Raw genomic sequence first — 12,171 nt, forward strand, 5'->3', positions numbered from 1 at the left:
CAGCTCTGCTATTGAAGCTTCAGGCTGTCTTTGTTCAGAGTCTCCAGGCAACGACAGCAAACAGAGGAACACAGTAAACTGAGGTGAGCTGCGCATTTCAAAGTATTTCTACTTATAAGTTACATTACCTGTTCAAAAACTGATTAATGCATGAAGACTTTTGTGTCTAAATTGCAAAAATGATGACGTATTGTCTGTGAAATTACATGCCGGTTGCTTTGTGTCAAAGGAAATGAGTGGAAATGCTTTTATCTCTGACTACTGGTGGACTTTTGTACTGTAAAAGGACCCGAGCATTTGGGATATTTGACATTTTTTCCTTCCAGAGATTATGGAGCCATCGGAGGAGCAGGTGAATGAAGCTCTGCTGCGGACAGACCTGCGGACCAGTCCTGAATCTGTGCGTCAGGAGAAAGCGCTGTGTGAGACGCCGGGCACGAGCAGGACCTCCACTAGAGGCAGCCTTCGCTTCGGGAGCCTCAGCCATCATTCCTTCTTCTCCAGACACAATCCTCATCCTCACAGAGTCAGACACATGCAAGGTGAGCCGCTCCGGACGCACAGACCTGTTCAAAAACATGTTTGTGTTTGTCATTTTAGGGAAGTATTTCTATTAAAAAGGTTTCTGAAATCTGCTCCGATCAAGATCAGACACTTCTTTTGATTATAATAACTTGATTATTTACACAATGAGGTTAAACGGGTTCAGTGAGGGATTGACAGTAATCATGTATGAGGATGGGCAACTTTTTTGTACTATTAAATTAAAATATATGTGAACATATATTTACATGACCACATAGAAAGAAAAAATATATTCATATTCAGATTTCACATTTGTTTTTGTGTCCGCACTTCCAGATATGTAAGAAAAAAATTTATAAAATCAGGCATTATTAAAGCCTGTCTTTATACTGAAGCTCTGGTTAATTAATTAATTAATTTGATTAATTTTAGGTGTTTTTCGGTGTCAATTATGTCAACTCAATTAAACAATTTGCTAAATAAATTCTTAGAGATTTTCATACTGCAAAAAATGATTTTCTTTCTCAGTATTTTAGTTTGTTTTCCAGAACAAATATCTAAACGTTCTTGAATGAAGATACATTTACTTAAGAAGCAAAATGTCTTGATATTAAGCCTTGTGTTCTGATCAAATGATCAAAATGATGTTAGTTGATGCTTAAAATAAGAAAAAATTATCTGCCAATAGGGTCAGAAAAAGAACTTTAATTTAAAGGGAAAATACGTTTATTTTTCTTACCCCATTGTCAGGCATTTTTTCTTATTTTAAGCATAAACTCACAACATGTTGATGCATTTGTCTGAAAACAAGACTTGTATCTTTCATCATTTTGGTTTTCAAGTAAATGTATCTTGATTTATGAATGTTTAGATATTTGTACTGTAAAACGAGACAAAAACAGGAAGGAAATCTTTTTTTCTTCTTCTTTTTTTTCTCATTTTATGTAATGACTTCTGCATTTAATGCATGTGTGATGTGCAAAATGATCATATTTTCTTCAATAGATGGATCAGTCCGTTTATAACCATCCTCTAAATTCATTCTTAATGTTAAATGCTAGATTTGTCATGACACTGCGTTATTGACAGAAAGTGTTGACATATAATGAGTGATAAAGGCAAGGAGAATGTATATTTTGTGATAAAAGCAGTAGGTAAATGCCTGAAAGATTAATCCAACATAATTTTTTTTTAGTACAAAAATATTCATTTCTTCATCTTTCATCCTGTTGTCACAGCACTCGAGGCTCACTGCATTGTAAAATATGCCTGTAGCAGCAGGAGTCCAGACACAGAGGCTGTTTTGTGAGGTTTTAGGCTCACAAAAGCATAATAAAGGCACCTGAATCTATCAAAAGCCCCGTAGCCCTTCACGAGGAAAGCACCAGCATGTTCATCTCTTCTCTGAATGACTTTAATGAAGAGTTACTGCATAAACACACAGTTTGTCCTCGCCAACAAACAAGACTGATTTACATACTTCCAACGGCTAGTTCTTCACGCTGAATGCGAGAGAGTGTGAATGAGCAGGTCTGTATTTGAAAACCTGCCCATGAGTTACTAATTTAGACTGAAAATATGTTGTACGATCATAGTAACGTCAGGCGAGAGAGTGAAATCAAGCCCAAACTGGCCTTGGTCTCTATGAATATTCCTGCAAAACTCTGACTTGAGGTGTTGCTTTGGGCAATTTATTTGCGATTGACAGCATCTCGGACCTCACAGATTCTCATCACAGATGGTTTCTTTGATGACTTTCTGCCTGCAGAACCTGTTTTCTCTAGCAGCTGTGTGTAACTTTACTGTATTCCTGTGAAGAGCTTCGGCCACAGCAGGAGTCCAATGCGGTTTAATGCGGGTTTAATGCATGTACAGATGGTCTGAATCCTGGGAGACTTGAAAGTCAAAGTTAAGCCTGATCACATTTCCAGCACGGATTTCTAATGGTCTCCTCTTTCTGTAGGGTTGAATGGTAAGCCGGTTTGTACGGTGAATGATGACTGGTACGGCTTCACTCCTCTCTGTCCGCATCCACTCATTAAAAGTCAAGTGTCTGTCGGTGGGAGCCGTTGGTCGGTGTTTCTCACACCTGAGATCGGCTCGGATCGCTCTGGACCACGAGCAGGTATTATACAAACATGAATGCTGCTTTTGTGTCTAACAGAGATAGTTCACACAAAAATGAAATTTGTGTCCTCATGTTGCACTGACTTTATTTCTTCAGGGAACACAAGAAGACATGCAAGACTGAATATTCATAGTCTGTCGAGCTCAAAAAGTACTTAGTGACAGACTTTTTCATTGAAAAGCTTCCAAATCATATTTCAAATTTTTGGGGATTAAATTTTTTAAGTGAAACACACAACGTTTGATACATCAACTTGCTTTTTACTTTTTATGACAGAGAGAGAGAAGAAATATGCATACGCATCCATTTTTTTTTATTTCTATTTATGTAAATGTTCTATATATGCATATATTTTTTTCTTCAAAAAAACGTTTGGCTTAAGTTTGACTTAAAAAACGTTTGACAAAATATGCATATATAGAGAAATGTCATGAATAGAAATAGAAATAAATAAAAATGGATGTGTGTGTTTGTGGAGGTAGTTGTAAATGTGCATAATGAATGTTTCAATGTTTTGAATGTTTTCTAGGGAATCAGCCTAACTTATTCTTTGTTTGACTTTGAATATAAAAGTGGGATAAAATAAAAAAATTCATCATAAAAATTACATGCTTCACACTCAGAATCATGAGAATTTATTGTATTTATTTATTTATTTGATAAAAATTTTTTTTAAACAATGTTGAATTGTAACTTGAAAAAAAAAGATCATTTGGTTACTAAATGATTACTATTATTTAAAAAATTATCATTGCTTTACATTTTACTAGCTTAATTAATGCTGTTGCTGCAATAATAGTTAGCTGTCGTATGGTTCAGAGTGTATATTTTGACTTAATTAACATTTGTTGATCATCGCCATGTTTGAGATTTGTGTGTTGAGTTTATGTGCATCTCGTTAGAACTTTTGGATTTAATATATTGGCCTCTAGTTTTAAAAGACAAATATTGCAAAGTCCATATCATGTATAAGGCACTGAAAATCAAACATAAAGAAGACAGACTGAATAACAGATTATAGTTACTTACATTGCTAAATAAAGTTTAACTAAATTAATTAATTACAAAAATTATATTTAAACGCAGATCAAAGGTATTTAAGTTGTCAAACAGTAATTTGAGTTGCTTGCGTTTGAGTTAATTAAAAAAAAATCAAGTGTAATATGTTGCATTATTATTATTATTATTGTTTTATATATACATATATATCTCGGACTATTTAGAGGATCTTAAAAAACACTCCAGAAAATGGCTCTCAAATGTATATTTATTTTTGTCAGTAGTAGTTGTTATTTTTTGCCCTTTTTGATCTTCTCACATCTGTTTCTTGTTCTTGCTCTCTTTCATCTCTCATGTCTTTCCTCAGAACTGATTTCTGAATGCTGGCGTGAGGAACTGAAGGATTTGGCCACCAAAGTCAGTCTTTCAGCGGCCGCTGAGACCCAGCAGGACAAGAGAGAGGTAAAAAAAAAAAAGCATTTAATGCAATGCAAGACGCTTTTGCCAAATGCATAAATGCACAAAGCTTGCTTGTTTATTTATATATTTATTAGTATTTCAGTATGTACTGATTTTGTGTATACATTTTTAATTCTGTGAAACTGATTCAAATATGATAAAGCAGAGATTACTGCACTCTTATTAATAGCTGAAATCATAATCAAATCAGCCAAAATACTTAAGAAATAAACAAAGGGGTGATTTGACTGATTTTGTATTAGAGTTTAGAATCTAATATCCACCTTTTTCTGTGCCCATGACACTTTGCATGAATTGTGGGAGTAACTTCCGTTAAACGGCAATCAATCTGCAAAATATTCACTCTATGAATGCAATAATAAACTGGGTACAATGAGGTGACATTATTCTACTCACCCTTCAACCATCAAACATTAAAAGGAAATGCAAAAGTGTAAAAGCATTACCAAATTACCACAACAGACCATGAATAACCCCAAAAAGCTCAGTTATTTCTGCAGAAATATTATGGACATGTTAAATTAAAATGTTATGAACATGTTCATTAACTGGAACACTGAGTTATAATTTTTCAAAGTGAAAAAATATATGTATTATTGACCTGTTTTAGAATCATTCCAGTAAACACTGCTGATAGGGATTAGAAGCTTTTTAAAGCATCCGTGTGAAAACAAACCTGGAAAGATATGTGAGGATTTGGGAAGAAAAATGATTCTTAGTGCATTCAGTGAATTATTCGTGATATATATCGTAAATTAAATCGGGAGAGCAGACCACAGATGCGCAGTGCATGCATGTTGTCTTTTTTCATACAGTTACAGTAGAATACTGTAAGAATCCACCCACTGGCCCAAAAAAGCGGAGTCCAGCGGCCTGGTTGAAGGTTTAATGCGTGTTTGGTCTTTTACTTGCACTTCTGAATTTATCAGGATTTAGTTTCAATTTTAGTCTAGCTCCGTGTTCAATCTGACTCCAATTTCAAGTAATCATCAAATTTAGGCAAGTTTCTAATTAAAAACTGATCACAAATGTCGATTATGTATTAAAGGCACAATATGTAATTTTCGCCGCTAGAGGGCGCGTATTCAAAATAAACAAATAGACAAAGGCGTAGTTTGATGATGCTGTGACTGAGTGTGGAATCATGGGAGTTGTAGTCTTCATCCCCACAGCCGACGCAATCCGACGGGACTCGGGCAGAAATCATGTTCATGGATGAGGAAATCTATTCAGTGATTGGTCCATGCATGTCTCGTCATCCAAAATCCCGTTTGTGGCACAGCAAAGTGTCTGAATCAACTCTAAGACTGACACTTAAGATTTAGTCCTACACTTCGCTTAAATTACGACTGAGATGCTTGATAACTAACTTTTAAGTGCAGCTTTGAGCCAAAAAGTTTTTTACACTTGAGTCAATTCTAAGCAACGTTCTTGAGAGTAATTCTCAGAGGCTTGATAAATACGGGCCATGAACAAAGAAATCTTCAAATCAGTTGTAAAAACATAAAAGACCTTTTGGTTTGTTAGGATCTCGTAACCCAAAAGGTCACACACCTAGTTTTGGGGATGAAAACACATGGTTATCAGAGATCTTTATTGGGGCATCTCCCACAAGAACAGTGCTTTGCATTGTGCAAAATTATCACAAATTATTACTGATGCTTCGTTTTCTATTGGTATGTCTCCTCGTTTACAGTTGGAGCAATGATGTGAACATGAGTTCAATCAGTGGCTCCAACAACTCCATGAAAGCCCACAATCCTCATAAAAGTGGCTTGTTTTTGCAATATGGTTTGGCGGTCAGTTGGAAAGTTAATTAATTGCCATATAGTAGTGGCCAAAAGTGAGGTCCGGCCTAGGAAATTTCACCCTTAATTAAAAAAAATAAAAGATCAGTGAACTCACCTTTATGAGGTCATCTAGCAACATTGAGTGACCAGTTTTAGCTACTTTCAATTGAAAGCAGTTGGCAACACTGGTCAGTGTTTTTTTTTTCCTTCATATTTTGATGGTTTAAGTGAAATGTCTTTGAAATCGCTTTTGGCCACTGTTGTGTTTGGTGGGGTTAGTGCCACAATATGCAAGACTGTGTACTGTGTCATCACCGGTGCATTGCTGCATTTTTCCAATTTTACAGCCAAAAAAATGTAATTACTACAGTTCTGCAGTTAGAGCATTGACTTGTTGTGTGGAAGAGGTTATTAAATTTCTTTCTTTGTCAGTTACAAAAAAAAATGACTTTTTGATCTTGACAATCAAGTTTGTATCGTTTTATCAACTCCATATCATCATATAACTCCAATATGTCGTCTCCTCTGTGCTGCCATCTTGAAAGTGAAGTGACATGTGGCCAAGTATGGTGACCCATACTCAGAATTAGTGCTCTGCATTTATCCCATCCAAAGTGCACACACACAGCAGTGAACACACACCCCATTAGGCCACGACTTCCCCGACTTGTTACACCTAACTAGGTTAGGAGACCTCTTCAGCTCTCTTAAATAATTCAGGAGCTGGAACCTAGTCTTAACACGTAGGAACCTTTATGAATCACTCTTATTCTTAAGTCTAGGAATAAGAGTAAAATTACATAATTCTTAGAATTTTGACACACTTAGGACTAAAATTTTACTCTGAGCGGCTTTATACATATGGCCCCAGGTTTTGTTTTCTTTCTTCTTGCCTGTTCTGTTGATGCGAGAGTGAAACCACCTTACCAGTCGCACCTGAAGTGTTTATATTGACCACACATAAAACAGCTTGAAACAATAGATTTGTGAAATTTGCATGACTGACTGAGACCTGACGGGAAGGAGAGGGTGTGAGGAGTCAGGAACTCAGCATGGGGGGGAAGAGATGAGATTGGGCCAGCTGTTGTTCTGTGCTTTTTCTCATAGATCCTATCTTCAGATTAGTGAGTTTTATTATTTTATTACAGGATAGGAATCTTGAATTCAGTTTTGGTAAAATCCATCCTTTCAGTCCTCCCCGGTCCCTTGGGGCAAACTCCGAGCAAGTCCTTAAGGGGCCACAGGAAATGATCTCCGTACACTCTAAAAAATGCTGGGTTAAATATAACCCAGCGCTGGGTTAAAAAGGGACAAACCCAGCTATTGGGTTGTTCTGACCCAGCGGTTGGGTTGTTTTGAACAACCCAACCGGTTTGTTTTGAGACTTCATTCCTCATCTACTCTGTTGCTATCATGTCCCTGTCAATTCATGTGGTTGAATTGGCAAAGGATTTGAAATTATTTGTTTCGGTCTTTTTGAGTAGAACTTCCCCAAACCAGAAATGCTAACCTGAATTTAAAAACCTAGGAGACTCGTTAGGCAAAAGGTGGATTGATACACATGCATCAGGTTCTGAATGAGTGGACTTATTATATTAGATAGTGCTGAGTAAACCAAATAAATTCATTGTAGACGCCTGAATGCATCCAGCCTTTGTGTTTGTCTGTGATTAAACTCGAAGAAACTCACAGATGAGGAAGTTCCTCGCAGGAAGACGCAGTATTCGGCGCAGTCCGGCCGGATCATCCCTGCTTCGTCCTGGGGAGGGAAGAAGCGCAGCAGCAGGACTTCACACAAACGAGCCCAGCGATGGCAGACGCAAAGCCTGGAGGGAGTGGAGCTCAAGGTAACACACCTGTGCTTATTTACTGACCTTCAGCGATGACACTCTGAACGCATGCTGAACACGTGCACGTCACAGTTTGATAGTGAACATGAAACTTTCACATTGCATCTGGTTAGAACACAATATTGGCAGATGTAAGAAAGGAAATGCCATTATGTCACATTATTGGTAAAGGCATGACCTGGTTTTTACGACAGATTGCATGTGGCGTTCAGGTCATGTCATACTTGCCTTAATTCCAAATGATTAAGGTTAAAACTCGATTTTTTATGTTTCTAGGAAATGTTTCTTTGATATTTTATGGAAATAAAATATCAAACTGAAATACACAACCACCTTAATTCCAAATGATTAAGCTTAAAACTCGATTTTTTTTATGTTTCTAGGAAATGTTTCTTTGATATTTTATGGAAATAAAATATCAAACTGAAATACACAACCAGTCAAAAGTTTGGAATAAGACTTTTTTGAAAGAAGTCTCTGAATTTATTTGATCAAAAATTATTTTGTAATATCACAGTAATATTGTGAAATATGATTAATATTTAAAAGAACAGTTTTCTATGTGAATATATTTTAAAATGCAATTTATTCCTGTGATGCAAAGCTGAATTTTCAGCAGCCATTACTGCCATCACAGGAATAAATTACATTTTAAAATACATTCAATTAGAAAAGTTGTTTTAAAATATCACTGTTTTTACTGTATTTGTGCAGCCTTGCGAGCAGAAGAGGCTACTTTCAAAATCATTTATTATTATTTCAAACTTTGTTTGATATTTTTACTTTCAATGCAGTGTACACGACTTGTTTTTTATTTTCTTTGTGATGAATGAACTGTAAACTGTTATCAGTTTCTTTGACTCATTTGATTGGACTGCCAAAACGTTAGACATTTCTACACAAAATTGATTTAAAAAGTGTATTTATTGCTCTTGCTGAATTAAACATGCAATGTGATGTGGATAACTATGTAACTAACTACAAATTGAAATGATAAAAATACAACGAGTCTGCAATCTAAAAAGTGCGTTAGAAAGTTATATATATATATATATATATATATATAACATGACTAATCTAAAAAGTGCGTTAAAAAGTTATATATATATATATATATATATGTATATATATAACATGATGACTAATAAAAATGACAAAAACATAAATTACTAAAACTTCAATGAATATATATATATGTGTGTGTATGTGTGTATAATATCTCAATTGTACTAAAATAACTCTATATATTTCTTAGGTGCTGGAGCTTTTGTGTCTCTCTCAATGGTTCAGCAGTGGCTTTTGTTGGCAAGTGATAAAGGTGAACAACTGCCCTTTGCTTTAATTGATTTATTTATTAGCAGTTAAACAAATAATTGACTGATACATGGTGAATGATCTGCTTTAGAGAGCATTTAAAGACCTTTATGCTACTATCCTAAATGCTGACAAAGTAAACTTTCAGCAGGTGATGCAAAATGCACAATCTTTTTTTCTCTTCCCAGATGATAGACTGAAAGTACTGATGACTTCTAAAGGCTTGTGTAAAATCTTTAGGAACCTGAAGAAAGTAAAATAATATCTGTTAAAAAATGGTTGTAAAGTGAATTGCTCAGAATATTTTAGTCTTATGTAAATAAGTGACTTCCCTGTTGACTTCACATTGATCTTTGAAGTAGAAAATTCTTTGTTGAGATCAAAATGTTTGCAAACATAAAATGCGATTGTTCTTACTATTTTAACTATTAATTCATTGCAATTATGTAATAAACCACCTTCATGCATGTGCATTACTGTGTACGTAAGCCACCAAAGATCATTTCTGACCCAGGAAAAATTTCTTTCAGAACTGACGATTAGTAAAATCTGCATCACATATTTTCACCTTAGTGATAAATGTTTGTGTATGGAAGCTTGTTTCTGCCACGGGATTAAAAAAATAAAAAATGTAATTACGATTGTTTTTGTCTCACAATTTAGACTTTTTTACTCTAAAGTTTTTTTTACTTTAAACTTGCAATTGTGAGAAAAAAGTCGGAATTACGAGATGTAAAGTTGGAATTGCGAGATGTAAAGTCGGAATTACGAGATGTAAAGTCAGAATTGTGAGATGTAAACTCGGAATTCCGAGATGTAAATTAAAGTCGGAATTGTGAGATGTAAAGTCGGAATTGTGAGATGTAAAGTCAGAATTGCGAGATGTAAACTCGGAATTGTGAGATGTAAAGTCGGAATTGCGAGATGTAAAGTCAGAATTACGAAATGTAGTCAGAATTGTCGGAATTACGAGATGTAAAGTCAGAATTGTGAGATGTAAATTCGTAATTTGCGAGATGTAAATTCGTAATTTGCGAGATGTAAATTCGTAATTGCAAGATGTAAAGTCGGAATTGTGAGATGTAAAGTTGGAATTGCGAGATGTAAAGTCGGAATTACGAGATGTAAAGTCGGAATTTGCGAGATGTAAAGTAGGAATTGCGAGATGTAAACTCGGAATTGCGAGATGTAAGCTCGGAATTGTGAGATGTAAACTCGGAATTGCGAGATGTAAAGTCAGAATTTGTGAGATGTAAAGTCGGAATTTGCGAGATGTAAAGTAGGAATTGCGAGATGTAAAGTCAGAATTGCGAGATGTAAAAGTCGGAATTGCGAATTGTAAAGTCAGAATTACGAAATGTAGTCAGAATTGTCGGAATTACGAGATGTAAAGTCGGAATTACGAGATGTAAAGTCAGAATTGAGAGATGTAAAAGTCGGAATTGCGAATTGTAAAGTCAGAATTACGAAATGTAGTCAGAATTGTCGGAATTACGAGATGTAAAGTCAGAATTGTGAGATGTAAATTCGTAATTTGCGAGATGTAAATTCGTAATTTGCGAGATGTAAATTCGTAATTGCAAGATGTAAAGTCGGAATTGTGAGATGTAAAGTTGGAATTGCGAGATGTAAAGTCGGAATTACGAAATGCAAAGTCAGAATTGTCGGAATTACGAGATGTAAAGTAAGAATTACGAAATGTAGTCAGAATTGTCGGAATTACGAGATGTAAAGTTGGAATTTGCGAGATGTAAGCTCGGAATTGCGAGATGTAAAGTCGGAATTGCGAGATGTAAAGTCAGAATTGCGAGATGTAAAGTCAGAATTTGCGAGATGTAAAGTAGGAATTGCGAGATGTAAAGTCAGAATTTCGAGAGGTAAACTCGGAATTGTGAGATGTAAACTCGGAATTGTGAGATGTAAACTCGGAAATGCGAGATGTAAAGTCAAAATTGCGAGATGTAAAGTCAGAATTGTGATATGTAAAGTCGGAATTGTGATATGTAAAGTAGGAATTGCGAGATGTAAACTCGGAATTGCGAGATGTAAGCTCGGAATTGTGAGATGTAAACTCGGAATTGCGAGATGTAAAGTCAGAATTTGTGAGATGTAAAGTCGGAATTTGCGAGATGTAAAGTAGGAATTGCGAGATGTAAAGTCAGAATTGTGAGATGTAAAGTCAGAATTGCGAGATGTAAAGTCAGAATTGTGAGATGTAAAGTCAGAATTGCGAGATGTAAAGTCAGAATTGCGAGAGGTAAACTCGGAATTGTGAGATGTAAACTCGGAATTGTGAGATGTAAACTCGGAAATGCGAGATGTAAAGTCAAAATTGCGAGTTGTAAACTCGGAATTGCGAGATGTAAAGTCAGAATTCCGAGATGTAAAGTCAGAAATGCAAGGAAAAAAAATCACAATTGTGACAATCACAAGCTTCCATAGTTCTATGCATTTAATTTGTCATGAGAAAAAATTGTTTGATTTGCACTTTGTCTCAATTTATTCAAGTTACTTATGAGATCTTCTCTTAAAATAATCACCACCACCAACAAAAATACACAATGCAGTACAAACACAGCAGGGCAGCTCAAACAGTCCTATTAGTTTCCATTATGGAAACATCAGTGAGTTTAACACTTCGACACGGCCGCTTGTGTCCTGCAGATGGATGTGCTAATGAAGGCTCATTAGATGTGTTCTCTGTTCTCAGAGAAAGAGCTGGTTCAGGGGTTACTCCAGCAGGCCATGGCCGACTCCAGCTCTCTGACCCAGCAGACGTCTGGACCAGAACTTCTGCCTTTGACGTCTGAAGATCTGCCTGATCACGTGTTCCTCAGCTCGTCTGTCAGCCGAAGGAAGAGCAGGTGAGTGTTTCCTGCAGGGTTTACAGCTGCTGCCTTACTATCAGTGAAAACACTTTAAAATACTGTTCTGTCATTAATGAATAAATAAAAAGGAATAAACGGAAATGCAGCATTCTAGTAACTTCTATGAACTAACAAGAAACTCTGGTTAACAAACAAGTAATAGCACTCAGCTGAGTGTGGTAGTTAATCAGTACTATTTTTTTTATAACTCTCAAAGA

General features: G+C 35.8%; 1 protein-coding gene across 1 annotated transcript; it reads left to right on the forward strand.

Annotated features, from left to right (window-relative positions):
• The first annotated feature begins 331 nt into the window (after positions 1-331).
• Positions 332-11,954, forward strand: LOC107709015 (protein TBATA-like). The gene is made up of 6 exons (XM_016513411.1): positions 332-542; positions 2,489-2,650; positions 4,020-4,114; positions 7,605-7,769; positions 9,028-9,090; positions 11,799-11,954. The coding sequence occupies exons 1-6, from the start codon at positions 332-334 to the stop codon at positions 11,952-11,954; spliced, it is 852 nt and encodes a 283-aa protein (XP_016368897.1).
• Positions 11,955-12,171: the final 217 nt, after the last annotated feature.

The sequence above is a fragment of the Sinocyclocheilus rhinocerous genome, unplaced genomic scaffold, assembly GCF_001515625.1.
Source record: "Sinocyclocheilus rhinocerous isolate Xijiao unplaced genomic scaffold, SAMN03320098_v1.1 scaffold1137, whole genome shotgun sequence".
Lineage (NCBI taxonomy): Eukaryota > Metazoa > Chordata > Actinopteri > Cypriniformes > Cyprinidae > Sinocyclocheilus > Sinocyclocheilus rhinocerous.